The sequence below is a fragment of the Myxocyprinus asiaticus genome, chromosome 18, assembly GCF_019703515.2.
Source record: "Myxocyprinus asiaticus isolate MX2 ecotype Aquarium Trade chromosome 18, UBuf_Myxa_2, whole genome shotgun sequence".
NCBI classification, from domain to species: domain Eukaryota; kingdom Metazoa; phylum Chordata; class Actinopteri; order Cypriniformes; family Catostomidae; genus Myxocyprinus; species Myxocyprinus asiaticus.
The window spans coordinates 36,243,551-36,268,167 of NC_059361.1; the positions used below are offsets into that span (position 1 = coordinate 36,243,551).

The following is a 24,617-nucleotide window of genomic DNA, read 5'->3' on the forward strand; positions in this document are numbered from 1 at the left end:
ACATAGAGATATGGGGGCGGGCTCATTTCAGTCAGGCTACCAATCAGTCTTTAAGGATCATCTTGGAAATGGTGTAGCAACACACTAGCAACCATTTACGGCACCCTAGCAACCGCCCCTTAGACTTCCATTCAAAATGGCTCAGAAGGATATCTTCAGAACAGAATGTTGTAGACACTTGGGGATTGGCTCTTTTCAGTCAGATTAGTAATCAGCCAGTAAGAATCTCTCTGGTCACTGGCTAGCCACACCCTAGCAACCAGCCCTATTGACTTCCATTAAAAATGGCTGAGAGGGATATATTTGGATCAGAACATACTACAGCCATGGCAGTTGGCTTATTTCACGTGGGTGAGCAATCAGTCTTCATGTATCCACTTTAAAAACTACTTAGCCACACCCTAACAACCGTTTAGAGCACCCTAGCAGCCATCCCCACTGACTTCCATTCAAAATGGCTTAGAAGGATATCTTCAGATCAGAATGTCCTAGAGACATGACATTTGGCTTGTTTTAATTGGGTGAGAAATCAGTCTACAACTGTCATCATGGGAACTACTTAGCCATGCCCTAGCAACCAAACACCATTGACTTCCATTCAAAATCACTAAGATCAGTATCTCGGGATCAGAATGCTGTAGAGACTTCCGGGTTGACTTATTTAACTCAGGATAGCAAGGAGCCATGTTAAATATCACCTTTGTAACTGCCTAGCAACCACATGGGCTTACCCTAGCAACCAAGTAACATAACATATCTCTGCACCAGAAAATCATAGAGACTTCTGGGTTGACTTATTTCACTCAGGATAACCAGGAGCCATGCTAATTATCACCGTGGTAACTGCATAGCAATCAGATGGGTTACCCTAACAACCTAAAAAAAAAAAAACCTAAACAAAATGGGTATAATTTTAAATCTTAGAATCTGACTTTACAATGCATATAGCTGAATTCTTAATGCTTTTTAATTTGTAGACAAATTAGTTTTGTTCTCAATTTGCACATTATCACAAAAATTATATTCAGAGTTGGTAAAAACAAACATGAGAGCTGTGTGTTATACTGTAGGAAAGGTCTGAATTAGTAAAATGCAATGAGCAAATTCGTTTCACTCAGAGGCCAAACTGCAGTGAGTATTAGTGTATGTAATTCCCACTGACACAGATAAATAAAATAAACATGTCTGTCACATTTTTCCTTATTACTTCCTAAAACACACATATAACATAGACATTGACATATTGAAACTTAAAGCAGACAATCCTGATTCAAACGAGCCCAAACACAATATAATACAAGTAGATCTTGAAATATTCCTCAAAGTGTACATGGAAAGACAATGTGTGTGTATGTCCGAGGACTTCTTGTGTGCAAACACACAATCATATACAATATGTGCTCATTTAAAGGATTGGTATTCTCCTGAATACTTAATATTTCTGTATTTTCTAGTCTAATCTATTCATTTCCAATGGCTTGTCACCAGGGGCGCAAAAATGGGGTTTGCAACAAATGCAAGGCATAGGTGCGCCTCAGGAGGGGGTGTGTCAAAATCATGCTTTTAAATCTATAAAAGCTTACAAATAATGAATTACAAAACGGATGTTGCTCTGACGTCACATGACAAAAATGGTCAGAGGGATACACCTCATGCATCCTCCGAATTCCAGTGAAAGAAGGTCGCATTCGAAGGCTGCATTCGGAGTGTCCTACTCGCTTTTCTGAAACGAGACAGCCTCTGACGTATGCGGGCCGATAAATGCGACCTCCGGAGGACGCATCCTCCCAAACGAGACACAGACTGTATACTCACACCACATTCAATGGTTTCTCACGTCGTGTTTGACAGCGAGACAACAACAGGCGAAAGTAGGAAAGCGCAGTAAGATTAGTTATGGTTAGTAAGAGGAGCCCAAGTATAGGTTGGACATGGCGTTGGGTCAGTTAACAATTTTGTTTAACAAGATTTCTCTCTCAATGTACAGAGACTGAGCGCCCATTCCCAAACATAAGGCGACTTTTTATAACCGTGACTGAAAAGATACTCAGAAATGAACAGATATTAATGTTAGCTGGACACATACAGTGCATCCAGAAAGTATTCACAGCGCTTCACTTTTTCCACATTTTATGTTACAGCCTTATTCCAAAATGAATTAAATTAATTATTTTCCTCAAAATTCTACAAACAATACCCCATAATGACAACATGAAAGGAGTTTGTTTGAAAAAACAAAACAAAAAAATCACATGTACGTAAGTATTCACAGCCTTTGCCATGACACTCAAAATTGAGCTCAGGTGCATCCTGTTTCCACTGATCATCCTTGAGATGTTTCTACAACTTGATTGGAGTACAACTGTGGTAAATTCAGTTGATTGGACATGATTTGGAAAGGCACACACCTGTCTATATAAGGTCCCACAGTTAACAGTGCATGTCAGAGCACAAACCAAGCCATGAAGTCCAAGGAATTGTCTGTTGACCTCCGAGACAGGATTGTATCGAGGCACAGATCTGGGGAAGGGTACAGAAAAATGTCTGCAGCATTGAAGGTCCCAATGAGCACAGTGGTCTCCATCATCCGTAAATGGAAGAAGTTTGGAACCACCAGGACTCTTTCTAGAGCTGGTCACCCGGACAAACTGAGCGATCGGGGGAGAAGGGCCTTAGTCAGGGAGGTGACCAAGAACCCGATGGTCACTCTGACAGAGCTCCAGCATTTCTCTGTGGAGAGAGGAGAACCTTCCAGCAGAACAACCATCTCTGCAGCACTCCACCAATCAGGCCTGTATGGTAGAGTGGCCAGACGGAAGCCACTCCTTAGTAAAAGGCACATGACAGCCCGCCTGGAGTTTGCCAAAAGGCACCTGAAGGACTCTCAGACCATGAGAAACAAAGATTGAACTCTTTGGCCTGAATGGCAAGCGTCATGTCTGGAGGAAACCAGGCACCGCTCATCACATGGCCAATACCATCCCTACAGTGAAGCATGGTGGTGGCAGCATCATGCTATGGGGATGTTTTTCAGCAGCAGGAACTGGGAGACTAGTCAGGATCGAGGGAAAGATGAATGCAGCAATGTACAGAGACATCCTTGATGAAAACCTGCTCCAGAGCGTTCTGGATCTCAGACTGGGGTGAAGGTTCATCTTCCAACAGGACAATGACCCTAAGCACACAGCCAAGATAACAAAGGAGTGGCTCCGGGACAACTCTGTGAATGTCCTTGAGTGGCCCAGCCAGAGCCCAGACTTGAACCTGATTGAACATCTCTGGAGAGATCTGAAAATGGCTGTGCACTAACGCTCCCCATCCAACCTGATGGAGCTTGAGAGGTCCTGCAAAGAAGAATGGGAGAAACTGCCCAAAAATAGGTGTGCCAAGCTTGTAGCATCATACTCAAAAATACTTGAGGCTGTAATTGATGCCAAAGGTGCTTCAACAAAGTATTGAGCAAAGGCTGTGAATACTTATGTACATGTGATTTTCTTTCGTTTTTTATTTTTAATAAATTTGCAACTATTTCAAACAAACTTCTTTCACATTGTCATTATGGGTTTGTAGAATTTTGAAGAAAATAATGAATTTAATTAATTTTGGAATAAGGCTGTAACATAACAAAATGTGGAAAAAGTGAAGCGTTGTGAATACTTTCCGGATGCACTGTATGTCTCTCTAGTATAAAGTATAAATGTCATTTGACTTAAAGCCTTACAAGATTTCTGGTTATAAAATGATACGTTAAGCCTGTCAATTTCTTCACCCACTTGAGCACTGTTTTCTTCATTTCAAAGCATTTTCTATCTTCCTTTTACTGTTCTGCGCAACAGACATGCACAGAACGGGGGCTACAGGGGCGCAAGCCCCTTTTGTTCACAAATCTAAATGTGCCCTTTTAAGTGGAGGTGCCAAGCGGGTGCGCTGTAGTAAAGACACCTCCGCTTATGTCTCTGCGCTCTTATGGTGTGAGTAAATTACCTCAGGAATTATTAAATACACTGGGATCAATTATTGACTAAATCCAAACAAATTGGGCAGATCAAATTAAATGTATAACTTGTTTTAAAGAACTAAACTGATTCATTGCTATGTTCAAGACTGTTTGTATAAAAATTCTAAAGAAGTGTGATATATGGGTCTATCATTTGTACATTGTTTTAAGCACTTTTCATTATTTTCTCAGTAATTTTGTATCAGTCTTGTGATATATGAGAGTTTCATGTGTAATATAGTTTCATATTGAAAGTTAACATTATGTATGTATAACATTAAGATAATGGTCCATTTACCATGAAGATAGAGCAGGTGATGTGCCTTGCTCTAGGACACAATGGTTGTGGGAATTGAACCAACAACTTTTTGCTTACCAGTTCAGTGCTTTAGTCCACTACACCACACATACATACAATGTTGTGGTGCAACACTGTGCCAAAACCCATAGGCAAATTACAAGGCCTTTGGAGCCCTTTAAACTTTAGTCATGTCAAGGTGACAAAAATATTGACAGCTAGAATGTAACCGTTAATGAGTCAACACTTTTCAAACTGCTTCAAAGTGTAACAAATATTTCAATTCGCAACACACTTCAAATTATAAAACTAAAATGAATAAAAAAATATTTTTTTTAAATCAAGAATTTAATAAATAAAATTACAAAAAATGTATGTGATGCCAACCATTTAAGTCGTAAGATCCTGCCTGCACATTTCCTACTGGTTGCTCCAGGGTGATAGTCCCTGTAATAATGGCACTGTAAGTCGCTTTGGATAAAAGTGTCTGCTAAATGTAATTTAGAAAATACCATTATTATTTTTTAGCATGTATAGTACTTGGGTCTCTGGGACCCAAAACAAAGAAGAGCAAGTCAATCTTACCAGAATATGAGTGTTAAACAATGTTACCACTAAATTTCCATCTTATCCTCTCCTGATACATGTCAGAACCAATGTGATCCACTAGATGACAGTGTTTAGAGTTTAATTTATTGCCTCAATGCAGTTGGTGTAAATCAAAGTTCACTTGATAGCAATGAAATCCCATGTGAATCCCATGGGATTTCATTGCCATCATGTGAACTTTGATGTGCATTTGTAATATTAATATGCATGGTCTGAGACCTCACAACTTCATATGGGCCAGTCAGTGTCTTCTGCAAATGTTTTACTACTAGTGCTATAAACTGACCTTTGACCCACTGATTAATACATAAACAGAGCTCACATAGGCTGCACTTCACTGTTGCTTACTGACTAACCATAATTTATTCAACAAAATGCAATGGCTAATAATGCAGATTTTTTCATCCATCCTGCTTTTCTCATATGGAAATATGCTCCCAGCACCTTGTGACAGGTTAGTTCCCATATCAAACTTACTATGGTCTTTTTACTGAAATGAAGGCCTTTTCTGAAATATCTACCAGGAAGGCAACATTTAAACATTAAATATTGAGTTGAATATATTATATGTGACAGGTTTTGGTGCTTGGATTATGTGAAGTTATTAGTATTTCTTGTGAAGTTTGCTTTTGATGTAAAACAAGCTTTGAAGATAGTCCTCTCCGTTTTATAGAAGACTCTAACAGCCACCAGATGGTATTCTCATTATTGCTGAACTTTGAAGCAATGACAAAGCAGGTGGAGTGTTGAATGCTGAAAAGCTGAGCTTTGAACATTTATGAAAGCAGAACAGCAGAGGAAAGTTATTGATCTTTGACCTGTGAGTGCCATTCAAGATGTGGGCACAAACTGCTCTGTTACCAACTGTGTCTGTAAGTTGCAATGACATGTTTGTTTGTTGCCACCAGTCAGATCTACTGCACTGGAGAAGTCCTGAGACAAGTGCAAATGGCTAAACTGTTTGATGATAACAAGTATTTTGTAGATATGAAGCTGACTGCAGCTCCTGGTAAGGCTCAGATGTTTGATTTGTTCTGATGTCCACTTCTAAAAAGCTCTAGGCTTGCAGTCTGCAGATTTCATGCGTTATCTGCTATTTCCCCTGCTTACCTGTAGAGGTCGTTGGGGAGGCTTTTGCTAATCTGACCTCAGGGTTCCCAAACAGGACCGTCTCTTCGTCAGAGTTAATGAAGTTCCTGAAGAAATACTTTGAAGAGCCGGGTAAGGAGTTTGAGATGTGGACTCCTACAGACTGGCATTCTAAGTAAGACAACACGTTGTGTGGGTTAATGGATTGTTGACATGATACACAGTATATTAAAGGAATAGTCACCTCAAAACACTCTCATGTTATTCCAAACCCATTTGACTGATTTTCTTCTGTAGAACAAAAAAGGAGAGGTTTAGCAGAATGTCCTGGCTGCTCTTTTCCATACAGTGAAAGTGAATAGGGATTGGGGCTCTCCAGCTCTAAAAATGACAAACAAGCACCGTAAAGATACCACAAAAGTAATCCATGAAATGTGTGTGCTATATTGCAAACTCTTCTGAAATGTAATTCATTATTCACTCAAAATCTTCCCTTCCACCATAGCTGTCAAATCTCTTTCATCTTTACATACATTTAAATATGGTGCATCATTATGCCATGTTTGATGCCATTTATTGCATCATGTTTGACATAAATGATAAGACACAAGAAACAATGATAACAATTACTATTATGATACTTTTATGGTGCTTTTTTTTGTTGTTGTCATTTTTGGACCTTGAAAGCCCCAGTCCCTATTTACTTTCATTACATGGTAAAGAGCAGCCAGGAAAATCTGCATAATTAATTATTTTAGAGTTTCTCGGAAGAAAGAAAGTCATAAGGGTTATTCCTTACAAAATTAAAGGTGCACTCACTAACTTTTGTCTTTGTGTCCTCTTGGACTTACACTGACACCTAGTGACTTGGATGCATCATAATTTAAAATCAATAGTTTTCAGTTTCAGATTCTATTGTAGAAATTTAGTATTCACAGTCAGCCATGATTACTTTAATCAATGAGTGAAAGTGTCCAAGAACGGGACGGTTACTGAGATTAAGCCAGTAGTATTCGGCTGGTCATGTGATTCAAACATGGCCACCCCCATGTGCGGACCCTCTCCATGTAGAATAAAACAGCTTTTATAAGGTTACTGTTATGACTGTAGTTTTCATTTTATGTGAGTGGTCATGATTTTATACATATGTTTCAAAATTACAATTCATGTCTTTAGGAGTTAAACGTTTTTTAATGAGGAAAAAATTACAGAGTGCAGCTTTAACCAAATTTCAGAAACTTCCCTAGCTGATTTTTATTTTTATTTTTTCTGACGGATGATACACATAACTAATCATCAAAGCCAAACTATTAAATGCCAATATTTGACCAATATTTACTGAGTAATCCATTATTTTGTAGAGGGGGGTCAAAAAGACAATTTTTGACCATGATTTGGAACAAAACAACAGGACAAATAAAATCTTAGAAATGTAGCAGCATCATTATTTTATTATTACACCTAGCTACTACATGCTGTGAGTCCAACATTTTAAAGAAAACAAAAACACCTTTATTTGCATCCTTTATATGCACTTTATTCTGGCTTTGATCATAATTTATGCATTTCTTTCACCAGAAAAAAGATAAAAAACAAAATTATAACAGAATTTTAATTTTGGGGTTTCCTTTCCTTTAAAGTTGAAATTACTGAAACCAGATTGCCGGTTGTTGCTTTTTTCATAGCCCAAAAATCTTGTCCAGAATTTCTGACCCACAATATCGCAGCTGGGCTGAAGAACTGCATGGTTTGTGGAAGTCATTAGGTCGAAAGGTAACGTTTTGTTTCATTTCTGGAACACATCTCTGGTTTTGTTTAATGTCTTCATGAATGAGCAATTAACTTCTATTTATTTTATTATTATATTCGTGACTGGGCAGATCCGTGATGATGTCAGAGACCACCCTGAGCTGTACTCACAAATTTACACCCCGCACCCCATTGTTGTGCCAGGTGGACGCTTCAGGGAACTCTATTACTGGTTAGTCTCTCTCTTAAACACATACAGTACATAATACAATATTTTCAGCATTTGAACAAACATCTCACCCTAAATATTAAAATGTGGCACCTACGTAACTTGTCCCACACAATTGGTGATATGCACTTAAACGATACCTCGAATTGTTCGGTTTATTGTGGTGAGGTGTGCTATTCCTTTTCTGAGCAATCTGACTTTTCGCCTGATGGACGATAAAGCGGCCGAAAAGTCCCATAGACTTACGCTAAAGAAGGAACCCAAGCATTATCTAGGGGCGAGAAAACTCAAAGAATTTTGACTTTGGCCAGTAAGCAACCAATAAGCAACCACCTAGCAAGCATTCAGAAAAACTTAGAAACTGCATAATACCATCCGGGCATCTTGGTGGTGAATTTTACACTAGAATATGTAAGAATCAAGGTAATTCTGTTTTTGTTTTTCAGGGACTCATATTGGGTAATAAATGGTCTCCTTTTGTCTGAGATGACTGAAACAGCACGAGGAATGATCCTAAACTTCATGTACCTGGTGGAAAAGTGTGCTCATTTCCAAATTTTTTATGGCTTTCTCTTATCAATGAATGAGAATATGTAGTCTAAATGTTGCTTTCTGATACACTCTATTTCCCTTCAATTCCATTCAGGTACGGCTTTGTCCCAAACGGAGGCCGAATTTATTATGCACGGCGGAGTCAGCCTCCGTTCCTTCCCCTAATGGTGGAAAGCTTCTATGAGCTCACCAGAGACAAAGACTTCCTCAGGTAAACTCCTTTTTTTTTGGAATGCCCAATTCCCAATGTGCTCTAAGTTCTCGTGGTGGCATAGTGACTCGCTCAATCCGGGTGGCAGAGGACGAATCTCAGTTGCTTCCGTGTCTGAGACCGTCAATCCGCGCATCTTATCATGTGGCTTGTTGAGCGCGTTACTGCGGAAACATAGTGCATGTGGAGGCTTCACGCTATTCTCTGCGGCATCCAAGCATAACTCAGCACGTGCCCCACCGAGAGCGTGAACCACATTATAGCGACCACGAGGAGGTTACCCCATGTGACTCTACCCTCCCTAGCAACCGAGCCAATTTGGTTGCTTTGGAGACCTGGCTGGAGTCACTCAGCATGCCCTGGATTCGAACTCGTGACTCCAGGGGCTCAGGTTAACTTCTTTACAAAATTGCTCTCCTGCAGGTTTCTTGAATATTGAGGTGTTGAGCTGATCTGCTCTCATCAACTCTACGCTGCATGTGCTCTCTCTGTCTGTGTGTGTGTATGTATGTGTGTTCAGGCAAGTTTTGCCAGCACTAGAGAAGGAGTACAGTTTTTGGATGCAGAATCGCTCACATGCTGTGGAGTTAAGTGGAGTGACACATATCCTGAATCATTACAATGTACAGGCAGGCGGGCCCAGGTACGACCTCTCATTAATAGATTAGCCAAAACATTATGACCACTCACAGGTGAAGCGAATAACGTTGATCATCTCCAAATAAGGCCTGGGTCCAGCGATTCATGTGGACGTCAATTTGACATGTGCCACCTACCTAAACATTGTAGCAGACCAGGTACACCCCTTTAATGGTATTCCCAATGGTATTCCCTGATGGAAGTGGCCTCTTTCAGCAGAATAATGTGCCCTGCCACACTGCACACATTGTTCAGGATTGGTTAGAGGAACATGACAAAGAGTTCAAGGTGTTGACTTGACCTCCAAATCAGACTGAGCATCTCTGGGATGTACTTGACCAACAAATCCAATCCACGCAGCTCTACCTTGTAACTTACAGGGCTTGAAGGATCTGCTGCTAATGTCTTGGTGACAAATACCACGGGACACCTTCAGGGGACTTATAGAGTCCATGCCTCGGCGGGTTGGCGCTGTTTTGGCGGCATGTGGAGGACCAAAAGCATATTAGGCAGGTGGTCATAATGTTTTGGCTCATCAGTGTATAAAGGTGAAGCTCACAAATCCTTACAAGAACATGTCTAGTTTAAATTTCACCCCAAAATCAAAAGAAAGATGTAATGTTTTGCATAAAGGAAATGAAGCCTAGTTTGAGGACCATTGAGATTTTTTTGCAGCGCAATTAAAGTTACACTCAGTAATTCACATTTACATTTTACATTTAGTCATTTAGTAGATGCTTTTATCCAAAGCGACTTACAAATGAGGAACATAGCAAGCAATTTGTCATACTAATTGTTCCTCATTACAATAGCTTTACTTCTAAAGAAATTAATAGTAAATTTGAAATGTATGTATAAAATCATGACTACTCACTGATATGACTGGAGTCTTCATCTCGTGTAACCTTATAAACACTGTTTTATTCTACATGGAGAGGGTCTCCCCATGGGGGCTGCCATGTTCGGATTACATGACCAGCAGAATACTATTCATTTAATCTCAGTAACCACACTGTTGTTGGACACTTTCACTAATGGATTCAATTGACAGTGAATAGTGAATTTCTACAATGGCATTGGTAACTGAAAATTGTTGCATTTGAATGATGCTGCATCCATGCCAGTAGATGTCCACGATGAAATAAAACAATTACTGAGCACACCTTTAAAGGGATAGTTCACCCCTAAAAAATACATTCTTTCATGTAATCAGCCTGTTTCAAACACACATGACTTTCTTTCAGGAAACACAAAATGAGATGTTAGGCAGAATGTTAGCCTCTTTTTATCCATAAAATGGAAGTGAATAGTGACTAAGGCAAACATTCTGCCTAACATCTCCTTTTGTGTTCCACAGAAGAAAGTCATACAGCTTTAAATGACATGAATGTGAGTAAATAAAAGACAGAATTTTCATCTTTGGGTGAACTATTCCTTTAAGCACATTTGATCATATTTTCATTACTGTACAACTGAATTATCATTAGGCTACTGTAATGCATCTGGATCTTTTACTTTTGAGTTCATTTGTAATTTTCATTATTCTCTATAAAAATTAGCACTAGATTCTCATAACTGTAATACTGTCTGGACACAATATTTGTTTATTAAAAGCAATATAAAATAGAAGGTATGCAAAATGCATAAATATTTAACTTTACGAATAGTTTATCATTTTTATTGCATTATGGTACTAAGAATGAGATTTTTTACATCACAGTAATGAGAATTGGGGGGAAATGTTCTTAATTTTTATGATAATAATGTCACAATGCAAAAATCTTAAAGGTCCTAAAACAAGGCTTCACTTTCTTTCTCCAATTTTTTTCTTTTGATTTTAGGATGAAATATGAGCCGGAATTGTGTTTAAAGTGTGATTTTGTGAGGACAGTAACCTGTGTTTATCCACAGACCCGAGTCCTACAGTGATGATGTCGAGCTGGCTAAAGACCTGTCGACAGGTATGAATTCAAGTGCTTTTGTAGATACCCAAATTGAGCAGTCTTTGTCTTTAATTTAAGAAACACCACCTTCATGCAGTTCAAACCAGCCAATGATGACTCACCAAAAACCAGATCCTAAAATGAACACTAAAAGGATCAAATCATGGAAAACAGTATTTTCAAAAGTTCAATGTACTAGTATGTAGATGTACTGTAACATTCATAACTCACAGCTAAAGTACCTTCCTGGTCGACCCAGATCATTTGTGGAAACCATATAATTTACAAACATGGGTACATTAACATATAACCATCCACGTTTATATGGTAACTTATAAAGCAGCTTGATGAGGGCTTTATTTATTTTACTAACAAAATGGTTTAGCCAATCATAATAGAGGTAATTTTCTTATAGACGTCTTAAGCCCCATTCACATGGTCAGCAACTCGCAGCCACAAAGCAACAGGAGACCATTCATTTTCTATGAGAGCTGGCGACTTCCAGTGACAATGAACGACAGCAACCATTGGCGAAATGATGTAGGTGTCTAAAGAGAAGCAACAACGCTGAGAAAAGTTAAGCTTTTGCAAATGCAGAGCGATATCGCACAGAATCTACCAATTGGCTAATTGCATGTGACAGCCATGTTTGATTCCTGGTTTAGTGAGTATGGTCATAGCCACTTCTGGTTTCACTAGCAGCCATTGATGACAGGATGTGGGCGTGTCAAGAGAAGCTACAAAGTTGAGAAAAGTTTGACTTTACGCAAATGCAGAGCGATGTTGCACAGCGACTACCAATTAGCTAGTTGCACACGACACCCATGTTTGATTTCCAGTTTAGTGAGTGTGGTCATAGCCACTTCTGGTTTCACCAATTGCCAGTAAAGAGACCTCTGAAAATGGCATTTTATATGAGGCATTTACAGAAAAGGGATTTAAAATGTATTGTAGCATCGCAATGAAGACACACGAGGCCGATCTCATGAACAGTTTGTTTATTAAGGCTGTTGTCAACAACAGCCACACTGTACACTCTGTAACTGTTTGGAAAACCACACTTGAAACAGAGGTGAACCCCTTCTGTCCACAGTCAACCCCTTGCACATCCTGGGTGGAGCATCCCCCCCCAAACACAGACACATAATGTTGCACATAACAGTATGTATGCAGTTTCATCGATGACTGTGAAAGAACATTAATCAAGATTAATAAGGCAGCACTATGTTTAGCTAACTTACGCTTTCACTAATAACTCAAACCATAAGGGCCAGAATAAAAATATATATATATATTTCCTTTGGTTTTATTAAAAATCCTACTTTTTCTAACTCGTACTAGGCCGCTTGTCTAATTTACATTAAATTTGGTATAAATATAAGGCAATATGCTTTTGGGTGTGGTCCATGACAAATTGGCCTGTATTTTTGGAATGCAACATCCAAATTTAACAAAACTAAGTACACTTGGACAACACGACATTCTTAGGGCACGTGCCAAATTTCAACAATTTCCAATACGAGGGGACATATTTCTAATATTTTTCTTTTAAAATTTCTTAATAACTTAAGAAAACACAACTGTACAACACAACATACTAAGGTGAACTAAGGTGAAATTTGACACCAAAACAGCATCCACAATTTTTTTTTCCTTTCAAATGTGGCTATTTTGGCCATGTACTCTTTACATGTGCTTGGACCCCAATAACTGCCACTGGCAGCTATGTTGTTAACAAATACAACCTTATTGTAAAGTGTTACCAATTAAATAAGGAATAGTTTGGATTGTAAACCTTACAATAGCAATATGGCCCCAAAATGAGTTTTAGATAAACTTTGACTTAGATATTCATCAGCTTCTCTGTGTGACATTTACAGGTGCATCTCAATAAATTAGAATGTCATGGAAAAGTTCATTTATTTCAGTAATTCAACTCAAATTGTGAAACTCGTGTATTAAATAAATTCAGTGCACACAGACTGAAGTAGTTTAAGTCTTTGGTTTTTTTAATTGTGATGATTTTGGCTCACATTTAACAAAAACCCACCAATTCACTATCTCAAAAAATTAGAATACATCAGAAGACCAATAAAAAAAAACATTTTTAATGAATTGCTGGCCTTCTGGAAAGTATGTTCATTTAATGTATATGTACTCAATACTTGGTAGGGGCTCCTTTTGCTTTAATTACTGCCTCAATTTGGCGTGGCATGGAGGTGATCAGTTTGTGGCACTGCTGAGGTGGTATGGAAGCCCAGGTTTCTTTGACAGTGGCCTTCAGCTCATCTGCATTTTTTGGTCTCTTGTTTCTCATTTTCCTCTTGACAATACCCCATAGATTCTCTATGGGGTTCAGGTCTGGTGAGTTTGCTGGCCAGTCAAGCACACCAACACCATGGTCATTTAACCAACTTTTGGTGCTTTTGGCAGTGTGGGCAGGTGCCAAATCCTGCTGGAAAATGAAATCAGCATCTTTAAAAAGCTGGTCAGCAGAAGGAAGCATGAAGTGCTCCAAAATTTCTTGGTAAATGGGTGCAGTGACTTTGGTTTTCAAAAAACACAATGGACTAACACCAGCAGATGACATTGCACCCCAAATCATCACAGACTGTGGAAACTTAACACTGGACTTCAAGCAACTTGGGCTATGAGCTTCTCCACCCTTCCTCCAGACTCTAGGACCTTGGTTTCCAAATGAAATATAAAACTTGCTCTCATCTGAAAAGAGGACTTTGGACCACTGGGCAACAGTCCAGTTCTTCTTCTCCTTAGCCCAGGTAAGACGCCTCTGACGTTGTCTGTGGTTCTGAAGTGGCTTAACAAGAGGAATACAACAACTGTAGCCAAATTCCTTGACTGTGTGTGGTGGCTCTTGATGCCTTAACCCCAGCCTCAGTCCATTCCTTGTGAAGTTCACCCAAATTCTTGAATCGATTTTGCTTGACAATCATAAGGCTGCGGTTCTCTTGGTTGGTTGTGCATCTTTTTCTTCCACACTTTTTTCTTCCACTCAACTTTCTGTTAACATGCTTGGATACAGCACTCTGTTAACAGCCAGCTACTTTGGCAATGAATGTTTGTGGCTTACCCTCGTTGTGAAGAGTGTCAATGATTGTCTTCTGGACAACTGTCAGATCAGCAGTCTTCCCCATGATTGTGTAGCCTAGTGAACCAAACTGAGAGACCATTTTGAAGGCTCAGGAAACCTTTGCAGGTGTTTTGAGTTGATTAGCTGATTGGCATGTCACCATATTCTAATTTTTTGAGACAGTGAATTGGCGGGTTTTTGTTAAATGTGAGCCAAAATCATCACAATTAAAAGAACCAAAGACTTAAACTACTTCAGTCTGTGTGCATTGAATTTATTTAATACACGAGTTTCACAATTTGAGTTGAATTACTGAAATAAATGAACTTTTCCACGACATTCTAATTTATTGAGATGCACCTGTATGTGCATGAATATGTTTGTGTATTGTAGATGCTCAGGAGAAATTGTGGATAGAATTGAAAACCGGAGCGGAATCAGGCTGGGATTTCTCTTCTCGTTGGTATATTGACAGCAAGGGTCTAAACAATGGCACTCTGCATGACACACAGACCAGCTCCATCCTGCCTGTTGATCTCAATGCCATTATGTGCCGCAATGAGCATCTATTAGAGTCCTTCAACAGGATTCTGGGTATAAGAAAAAACACGCACACAAAACCCCTAATTTTAATGTAATAATTAACACATCTATTTTAAAACATTTAAAAAAAGCGAAATATAAAGGTCCAGTTGTGACCGTGGCATAGCAGTTAGCAAACATTATCAGACACATTGAACTGCATCTGTATTTCGGTGCTTGTTGTATTGTATATTAAACAAAAGTGCTTTAGGATATTTCCTAAGCTCTGCTTCCTGTAGGTAATGTTGAAAGGCCGTGGTATATGGTCAACAGCTTTAGGACATTGTCTGACCTGATTGTTTCTGGTAGGTAATGAGCACCAGGCAGTGAAATATGAGCAAGCACTTTCTGCTAGAATTAAGGCAGTTGAAAGTTTACTGTGGGACACAGAGAAAGGAGCCTGGTTTGATTTCAGCCTAGTAACCAAGACTCGACACTTAGCCTTCTACCCATCTAACCTGGCACCTATTTGGGCACACTGTTACTCTAGACCTGGGATGGCTGATCAGGCTGTACAATACCTGAGGGTGAGTCTGTCACATCAAAAAACATCTTTACTGCTGATCAGTGTCAGAAATAAATCTTTTTAAAAATATTGTCCCATTCAAATTAAATTTTTTAACCTTTCTAACATTTATATATCAAATGTAATATAAAGGGCAGATTTCAAGAAGTCCCCTAGACTGTGTACACCATGTGCAACTCACTGTATTAGTACATACAGACTCCAGATGTCTCATCACGTGACATAATTCTGCCTAAATTAGCACTATTCTTACACACTGCGAGTAATTTAAAATGTTATTTTCTTTGTCTAATAAACCCTCTTGAGCAACACTTCTGTTCACTTCACAGTTTCACCAGTTAATTTGTAAAGACCTTTAGATAACCAGGAAAAATGTATATTTAGGTTTCACAGGAAACATGAGATTTTGCAAACAGAGGGGGGTAGCAATGGTGTAACTTAAGTAAAACTCATTGCTCATCAGCAGATGGCACTCTATGCACAATATTTTTTTACTTTTGTCAATACCTTTCCTGACTCTCTGTCTCTTTCTCACTCTGTTTAGGATAGTGGAGGTTTGGACTATCCTAATGGGATTCCCACCTCTCTGAGTGAGAGTGGGCAGCAGTGGGACATGCCTAATGCCTGGCCTCCTCTTCAACACATGATTATAAAAGGTATAAGGTCTCCTTACCATGCACAATTAATTGGTTAACATTGTTTAAAAGGAAATATTTGTATTTTATTTTATTTACATTACATTATTTATTTTCTTCATAATCTTTTATCAAATTGTAATGTCTTGTTCCACCTCTGAAAGAGTTTTTGCCTTATGCCACAAATTCCTCTTACTATTGAAATTCCTTTACAACCACCTGACTCCATTCTAGTATGTAACGGCCAATCAATACCCAATCAATGGATGATATCATATCCCCAATGTTCATTGATGATAATTTTTCCAATCGTAATTTTTCATAAAAACATCACGTCTTGCTCTGACTCTAAAATGACTTTTCTTTTTGACTGAAGACACCTAGGTCAGTGGTTTTCAAACTGGGGTCTGGGGACCCCCAGGGTGCCGCAAGGGAGTGCTAGGTGGTCTGCTGGAAATTTCAGAGAAAAAAAGCATTAAAAAATATATATAAAAAGTAAACATTTACCAAATTTGACATTATTACAATTGCATTCTGTTTTTAATGATTTTAAATAGATTTGAATTGAAAATCTTTATCTTTTTTTTAGGTTTATACTTGTAACATTACATTAAAAGTGGGTAGAAAAAAGATTTGTGGTCAAATAAAAAAATAAAAATAAAAATGTTAATAAAGCATTATATTGTTACTGTGCTGTCAGTCGATTACAATTTTTAAATCACGATTAATTTCATAATTTTTTTGTAGTTAATCACTATTAATCGCAGATTTGGAAAGTGCTGAAATTTGACCCTATACAGTACGCAATTCTTTTCTTGTCAAAATGCATTGATTTCCTTTTTTAGGAAAGAAAACAAAAAAATATGTTACAATATAGTGTTTTATTAACATTTTCCAAACAAAGCCTTCCACAGTATGAAGATATAAATGTACTAAAATAGCACCAATTTAAGTAACATTAAACGTTTCCCAAAGTCTAAGTGGGATGTTGACTAATTGAAATAAATAGTCCCAACATAGGTTGAAAATTCATTGCAATGGGCATTAAATCTTGTAAACGCTGTTCTCCACAATGTTAATCAGCCAGCAGACAGCAATTGTGCAGCCGCATTCATGATTTGCATAATGGCGTCAACTCCAGCGTCAAGCATCGTTTTGAATTCCACATGAAAAGCGCTTGCAGACAATGTCTCATTCTGCGTTTTTCATCATAGTTCAAACTTAACCTGCTTCTGTGGTAATTAAATTGCACCTTGCAAAGGGTGCAAAACACTTGCTTTCTGTCACAAGTCTTGCTTTGTACATACAAATAGCATTAAGAGGTTCTTTCCCATCGCTGTTGTGTGTGTGTGTGTTGTGGTGTGTGCGTCAGTGTAATGACTACAGGCGGACACATCGCAAAGTTTTCGCCTTAGTCCCACCAGTGTTTTTGCTGGTTTGTGCTTCATTAATGATAAATAAGTTAATCGCGATTAAGAAAAAGTAACGCATAAAACTTTTAAAATTAAATGCATGTGTTAACGCATTCATTCTGACAGCTCTAATTGTTTAATTTTTTTTTCTTTCCTAAAAAAGGAAATAAATGCATTTTAACAAGAAATGTAATATATGTACAGTGCATTCAGAAAGTATTCAGACCTTTTAATTTTTTTCACATTTTGTTATGCTGCAGCCATATGATAAAATGCTTTAAATTCTTTTTTTTTTCACATCAATATACACTCCATACCCCATAATGACAAAGCCAGATTATAGTTAACCTTTCAAATTTATTAAAAAGAAAAAAACTGAAATATCACTTTGACATAAGTATTCAGACCCTTAATTCAGTACTAAGTTGAAGCACCTTTGGCAGCGATTAAAACCTCAGTCTTTGCACACCTGGATTTGGGAATTTCCTGCAATTCTTCTTTGCAGATCCTTTCAAGCTCTGTCAGGTTTGATGGGGACTGTCGGTGGACAGCCATTTTCAGGTCTCTCCAGAGATGTTTGATTGGGTTCAAGTCTGGGCTCTGGCTGGGCCACTCAAAGACATTCACAGAGTTGTCCCTAAGCCACTCTTGTGTTGTCTTGGCTGTGTGCTTAGGGTCACTGTCCTGTTGGAAGGTGAACCTTCGGCCCAGTCTGAGGTCCTGAGTGCTTTGGACCAGGTTTTCATTAAGGATATCTCTGTATTTTGCTGTGTTCAGCTTTCCTTCAACCCTGTTAATCTCCCAGTCCCTGCCACTGAAAAACACCCCCACAACATGATGCTACCACCACCATGCTTCACGGTTGGTATGGTATTGCGCATGTGATGAGCGGTGCCTGGTTTCCTCCAGACATGATGCTTGGAATTGAGGCCAAACAGTTCAATCTTCATTTCATCAGACCAGAGAATCTTGTTTCTCACAGTATGAGAGTCCTTTAGGTGATTTTTTGATTTCTTGCACTGAGGAGAGGCTTCCGTCTGGCCACTCTGCCATAACTCCCAGATCGGTGGAGCCCAACCATGTCCAATCAATTGAATATGCCACAGGTGGACTCCAATCAAAGTGCAGAAACATCTAAAAGATGATCCAGAGAAATGGGATGCACCTGAACTAAATTTCAAGTGTCATAGCAAAGGGTCCGAATACTTATGTCAATGTGATATTTAAGTTTTTTTTATTTTTTATAAATTTGCAAAGTTATCATCTGGTTTTTGCTTTGTCATTATGGGGTATGGAGTGTAGATTGATGTGAAAAAAATATCATTTAAAGCATTTTAGCATAAGGCTTCAACATAACAAAATGTGAAAAAATTAAGGGGTCTGAATAATTTCTGAATGCACTGTATAGAGTGGAATGTAAGCATTTTCAAAATCTGCGATTAATCGCATTGACTATGAAAAATTATGTGATTAATCGTGTTTCAATTTTTTAATCGACTGACAGTAGCAATTTACACTGCGTGCCCAATTATTAGGCAAGTGAGTATTCTGATCTTATCATTATTTCCATGCATATTTTCCAACTCCAAACCATATAAACTTAAATATATATCACCTGAAAATGATTGAATCCAATAAGCATTTATGTAATGAGGGAGGATGTGGTGAAAGTGACTAACACCTTATATCAAGGTGTGCATAATCATTAGGCAGCTTCATTACCTCAGGTAAAATGGGCCAAAAAAGTGATTTAACTGACACTGAAAAGTCAAATATTGTAAAATGCCTTTCAGACGGATGTAACACTCTTGAAATAGCTAAACTATTGATGCATGACCAACGGACAATCAAACATTTTGTTCCGAATAGTCAACCGGGGTGCAAAAAACGCATGGAGACGAAAAGGCACAAAAAAGACTTTAGAAGAATTAAACGTGAAGCTACCAGGAACACATGATCCTCCAATGCTACCATATTCCAGAACTGCAACCTACCTGGAGTGTCCAGAAGTACAAGGTGTCAAGTGCTCAGAGACATGGCCAAGGTCAAGAAGGCTGAAACACAACCACCACTGAATATATTCACAAGTTGAAGCATCAAGATTGGGCAAAGAAATACATGAAGACAGGTTTTATGGACAGATGAAATGAGAGTGACTCTTGATGGACCAGATGGATGGGCCCATGGCTGGATCACTAATGGACACAGGGCACCACTTCGAATCAGGTGTCAGCAGGGTGGAGGAGGGGTACTGGTATGGGCTGCTATCATTAAGGATGAGGTAGTTGGACCTTTTTGAGTTGAAGATGGACTGAAACTCAACTCTCAAACCTACTGCCAGTTTCTGGAAAGTACTTTCTTCAAGCAGTGGTACAGGAAGAATTCCTCAGCATTCAGAAAGGCCATGATCTTTATGCAGGACAATGCTCCATCACATGCATCCAAGTACTCCACTGCTTGGCTAGCCAGCAAGGGCCTCAAAGATGCCCAAATAATGACTTGGCCCCCTTCCTCACCTGACTTAATTCCTACTGAGTACTTGTGGGCCCTTCTCAAATGTGAGATTTACAGTGAGGGAAGACAATACACCACTTTTAACAGCATTTGGGAGGCTGTGGTTGCTGCTTCAGCGAAAGTTGATCGTGAACAGATCAAGAAACTGACAGACTCCATGGATGGAAGGTTCATGGCAGTTATTGAAAAGAAGGGTGGCTATATTAGTCACTGAATATTTTTGAAAGGCCAAAAATGTTATTTAATTGTCATTTTGTGTTAATTATTTGTAGCACCTACTCTAAAAATTGAGAATAAACAATTGAGTTGGGAGGAATTCTTTTTGTAATTTATTTGCCTAATAATTGTGCGCACTAATAGTTGCCTAATAATTGTGCACACTTATATATTCCCCTGAGAAAGACAAAACTCACTTATTCTTTGTTAAACATTCAGGTTTGAGGTTCAATAACATTTTGGATTGACTGAGAGCATTGTGTTTGTTCAACAATATAATTAATCCTAAGGAATACAATTTGCCTAATAATTGGGCATGCAGTGTAAATGCATATCATCTGTCAGATCCCAGAACCAAATAACTGAGAGAGAACACCACTTAAAAATGGAAACACAGCATGATCCTTAAATATCCTTAAAATAACCATTTGGTTATCTTCCTACTTCTGAAAATACAACTTGGGCCAGTGGTTTACTGCTTATCCAAAGGTACAAGCTGGCAGATATCAAATACAACAGCATCAAATACACATTTTACACATCAGCCACTATAACTTAGAAGCAATGCTAATAGACAGACTTCAGTTTGTTAAATGTGTGGATTAAATCACATTATTCCTGTCAAAATTCAATTTACCTGCTGCCACATCTTGTCTGTGAGTTTGGGAAGAGGCTATTAAGATGTGATTAATGATGCTCAGTAGTTGGTGAATTTGCCATTTAAATGACCAGCCCACTTCTCACCCCATCCATCATCTCTTCTCTTCAGGGCTCTCGGGGCTCGATTCAGCCCACGCTAAAGAGCTCGCTTTCGATCTGGCCCAATGGTGGATTCAGACCAACTGGCGGGCGTACGCCATATATGAGGCCATGTTTGAGAAGGTCAACTGCACATCACTTTTTGAGTTCTTATACTTTCATTAGTTTGATGCGATGGAAAATACTTTCTCTGATCTCAGCTTAATGTGCAATAATTAAGCAATTCGTAGGTGGTCTGCCTAAAGACTGAAAACACTGTGCGCAGAGTCCCAAGCCCTTCACTAGCGACTATCCTGTGATTTCAAAGGCAGCAGACAGGGAAAAATAAGAATCCATTTCACAGTTTTAGAAGCCTTCTAAAAATGTATCACTGGAAAACATACATTATATTATAATGTAATAAAATATTTGCGATTTATATCTTGCTTGGAAAAAAAAATATTAATCTGAATACATGGCTACATTTGAATGGCTGTCAATTAAAAAAAAAAAAAGATGCTTTCTGCCCTTAAAATGGTGTTGTTACTGCATCTACCAGCAGGGTCTAACTTGACCATGCTAACCAGCCAAACCTTGGTTGGAGTAGCCACATATGTCATGAGTTTGGTTTAAGGACTATCCATTTTTCAGAACAGTTAATGTGTTTAGGAATCCTGTTTTAACCATGTTCTAACTTAGCATTACCTAACTCTTTCTTTCTCTCTTGCTCACTCTCTCTCTTTTGCTCACCCATTCTCTTCACCCCATGTTCTTTTTACAGTATGATGTCAACGGTGATGGAAAGCCCGGAGGAGGTGGCGAGTATGAAGTTCAGGTATTAATGGTCTGTTCATATTAACATATTCAAATTTCTACTCCGCTTCCGAGCTGGGCACCGTTTTTCTGAGACATTTTAATCTCTGTAGGAATTAGGGTTAAATTAGAGTTTTTCAACCCAGCAGAACCATTCTTGAAATGTAGAATCTCATTTCCTTCACCAATGTAAAGAAGGAAGAGAAAAATAATTTGAGCCCAGATATTGAAATTCCAAGATCAGAGTACATTTGTATCATTAAAAATTTTTAAATCAGCAGTGAACTTCAATAGCATGTGCTTTTAAGATGTTGTTAGTAGTGTTTGTTAAGAAGTCCCACCAGGATATTGCTGTAATTTATCTTGATTATTGGTGACCAAAATGACTGAATTTCCTGCTGCTTTTATCAAAAATTGCAATGTCATTTGAAGCCTTTTTCTGTGTTGTTTTGCAGTGAAAAGTCTCAAATGGTATAAGTGCAATTTCCTGTAAATATGTTAGTGCATAATAACTGAATTTGCAGTTAGCAAGGAAAAAATAATAAATACACACAATAAAACCTTAAGGATGGGATTTTTGGTTTTGGCCAATAACCACCTAACAACCACCTTGGACCACAGGGCAATCACCTAACAATGTCCTGGCTAGTTTGTAAATGACAGGTTAGCACTGTGGTGGTAAGTTCTGCAAAAGCAAGCACCTTTCACATTTTCTTCAGAAAATGTAAAGATCCAGTCCAAAAAAGCACCAATATGGTGACTGACTCTTGTTCCTCACTTCTGGTCATAGTTGGGATTTGGATGGACCAATGGCGTCGCTCTGCAGCTGCTGAACCAGTACGGTGATAGGCTGAGCTCTGGAGGGTGTATCTTGAATGCTAGTGTTCTGATTGGACTCGTCTATTCCATCTTGAAAACTCTGCTCTGATCCTGAGCAAAAGTGTCAGGAGGCTGAATCAGAGATAACCTGAGGAAAACCCACATCAGAATTCGACAGTCGAAGCAGGAATGATTGAATCAGTGTCTTTCTTTCTTGCTTACTTGCTTCTCTTTGTCTCCTTGTCTTTTATTATTTCGTCATTCTGTACTAGTTGGTGTAAGTAAGGTGGTATTCCTAAAGAACTAAGTGGGTGAATCTGTTGAAACCTGTCAAGAACATGTTGGGGACAGATTTCACCCCAAAATTAAAAAGAGGTGAATAAGAAATTGTGTATTGCTTAAAGAATTTAATGCCTATATTTAGTATCATTAAGAGTATTTTGCATTCTTATTTTATTTTAATTAAACATATATATATATATATGGCTTGACATCATTTTCTGGAATTTTACAAGCTGCTTAAAGGCACAGTGTATGCAAACTTCTGTCCCACTGGAATTGTGACATAGTCAATTTAAAGTGAAACAATCTGTCTGTAAACAATTGTTGGAAAAATGACTCATGTCATCACAAAGCAGATGTCCTAAATGACTTGCCAAAACTATAGTTTGCTAATATGAAATCTGTGGAGTGGTTAAAAAATGAGTTTTAATGACTTAAACATAAGTGTATGTGAACTGTCTTCAACTGTATACTGTGTGTGTGTGTGTGTGTGTGTGTGTGTGTGTGTGTGTATATATATATATATATATATATATATATATATATTATATTGTACATACATATATACAGTTGCAATCAAAATTTTTCAATTACCTGACCAGCAATACATTCTGGTGATGTGAATTAAAACACATCAACTGAAACCCCAATAAACAAAGTACGTTTTTAATACACATTTGAGTAATTTTGAGAACAAAGTGTTCAGCTTACCCACGTTTTTAAATGAAAATAACTAATTCTCTCCACAAATGTCAAAAATATTCAATCCCCAAAGTCAATCATTTGTGGAGCATCCTTTATCCTTAATAACATCAAATAAATGTTTCAGGTAAGTGTTCTCAGGCTTCGGTCACCTCTCTATTGGAATCTTTTCACATTTCTCATGAGCAAAAGCTTCCAGCTCATTGACATTCTTTGGTTTCTGTGCTGCCACTGCTTCCTTGAATTCCAAACAAAGATTTTCAATGGGATTTTAATGATGGACTGAAAGGGCCATTCAAGGACATTCCACGACCCATCCCTGAACCAGATTTTGGACAACTTGGATATATACTTGGTGTTATTTTCTTGCTGGAAAGTCCAGTGATCACCAAGCTTCAATTTACACACTGAAGGCATAACATTTTTGCCAAAATGGCCTGATACCTGAAAGAATCCATAGCCATTTCCTGCAGCTGCAAAACACCCCCATAACAGGACTGACCCACCTCCATGCTTGACTGTGGGGATGGTGTCGTTCTTGTTGCCTTTACCTTGCCTTTCTTACTCCAGATGTACTGCTGACCCATGGGTCAAAACTCGTTTTCAGTTTAGTGTCATACGTCCATAAAACCTTCTTCCACGACTCCACAAGACTTCCTTCTTGAATATTCTAGTCAATATTTCCCTTGGTGAAGTTTTGGTTTCTTCTACACCCAAGAAGTTTGCTGTTGTATCATATTTAAAAAATGTATGAATGGTGCTGCCAACTTTGTCTATTGGAAATTGAAGTGCCTTGGAAATATACTTTTAGCCATGATCTTTCTTGTGTAATGAAATAATCTCTATTAGCTTTTGTGCCAGCTTATTTTTAATTAAATTTTTTGCATAGAAATACATTTTTGCTTACAATGCTAAACTTAAATTTTAAAACTTAAATAAGTGCCATTGTAGAGTGATGGCTTAATTTTGTT

At 38.3% G+C, this 24,617-nt stretch overlaps 1 protein-coding gene across 6 annotated transcripts; it reads left to right on the plus strand.

The window, feature by feature from the left end:
* The first annotated feature begins 5,221 nt into the window (after positions 1-5,221).
* Positions 5,222-24,292, plus strand: LOC127455713 (trehalase-like). Of its 6 annotated transcripts, none has more exons than XM_051723778.1 (15): positions 5,222-5,358; positions 5,578-5,913; positions 6,021-6,168; positions 7,679-7,766; positions 7,874-7,974; positions 8,418-8,510; positions 8,618-8,734; positions 9,255-9,377; positions 11,285-11,334; positions 14,801-15,001; positions 15,299-15,516; positions 16,060-16,171; positions 21,062-21,174; positions 21,812-21,865; positions 22,634-24,292. In XM_051723778.1, exons 2-15 carry the CDS (start codon positions 5,787-5,789, stop codon positions 22,769-22,771), a joined length of 1,683 nt encoding a protein of 560 aa, XP_051579738.1. In that variant the 5' UTR covers positions 5,222-5,358; positions 5,578-5,786; the 3' UTR covers positions 22,772-24,292. The 6 variants fall into 6 exon arrangements, with proteins under 6 accessions (XP_051579738.1, XP_051579737.1, XP_051579742.1 ...); XM_051723777.1 differs by having other exon boundaries at positions 5,228-5,358; positions 5,813-5,913; XM_051723779.1 differs by lacking the exon at positions 5,222-5,358 and having other exon boundaries at positions 5,652-5,724; positions 5,813-5,913.
* Positions 24,293-24,617: the final 325 nt, after the last annotated feature.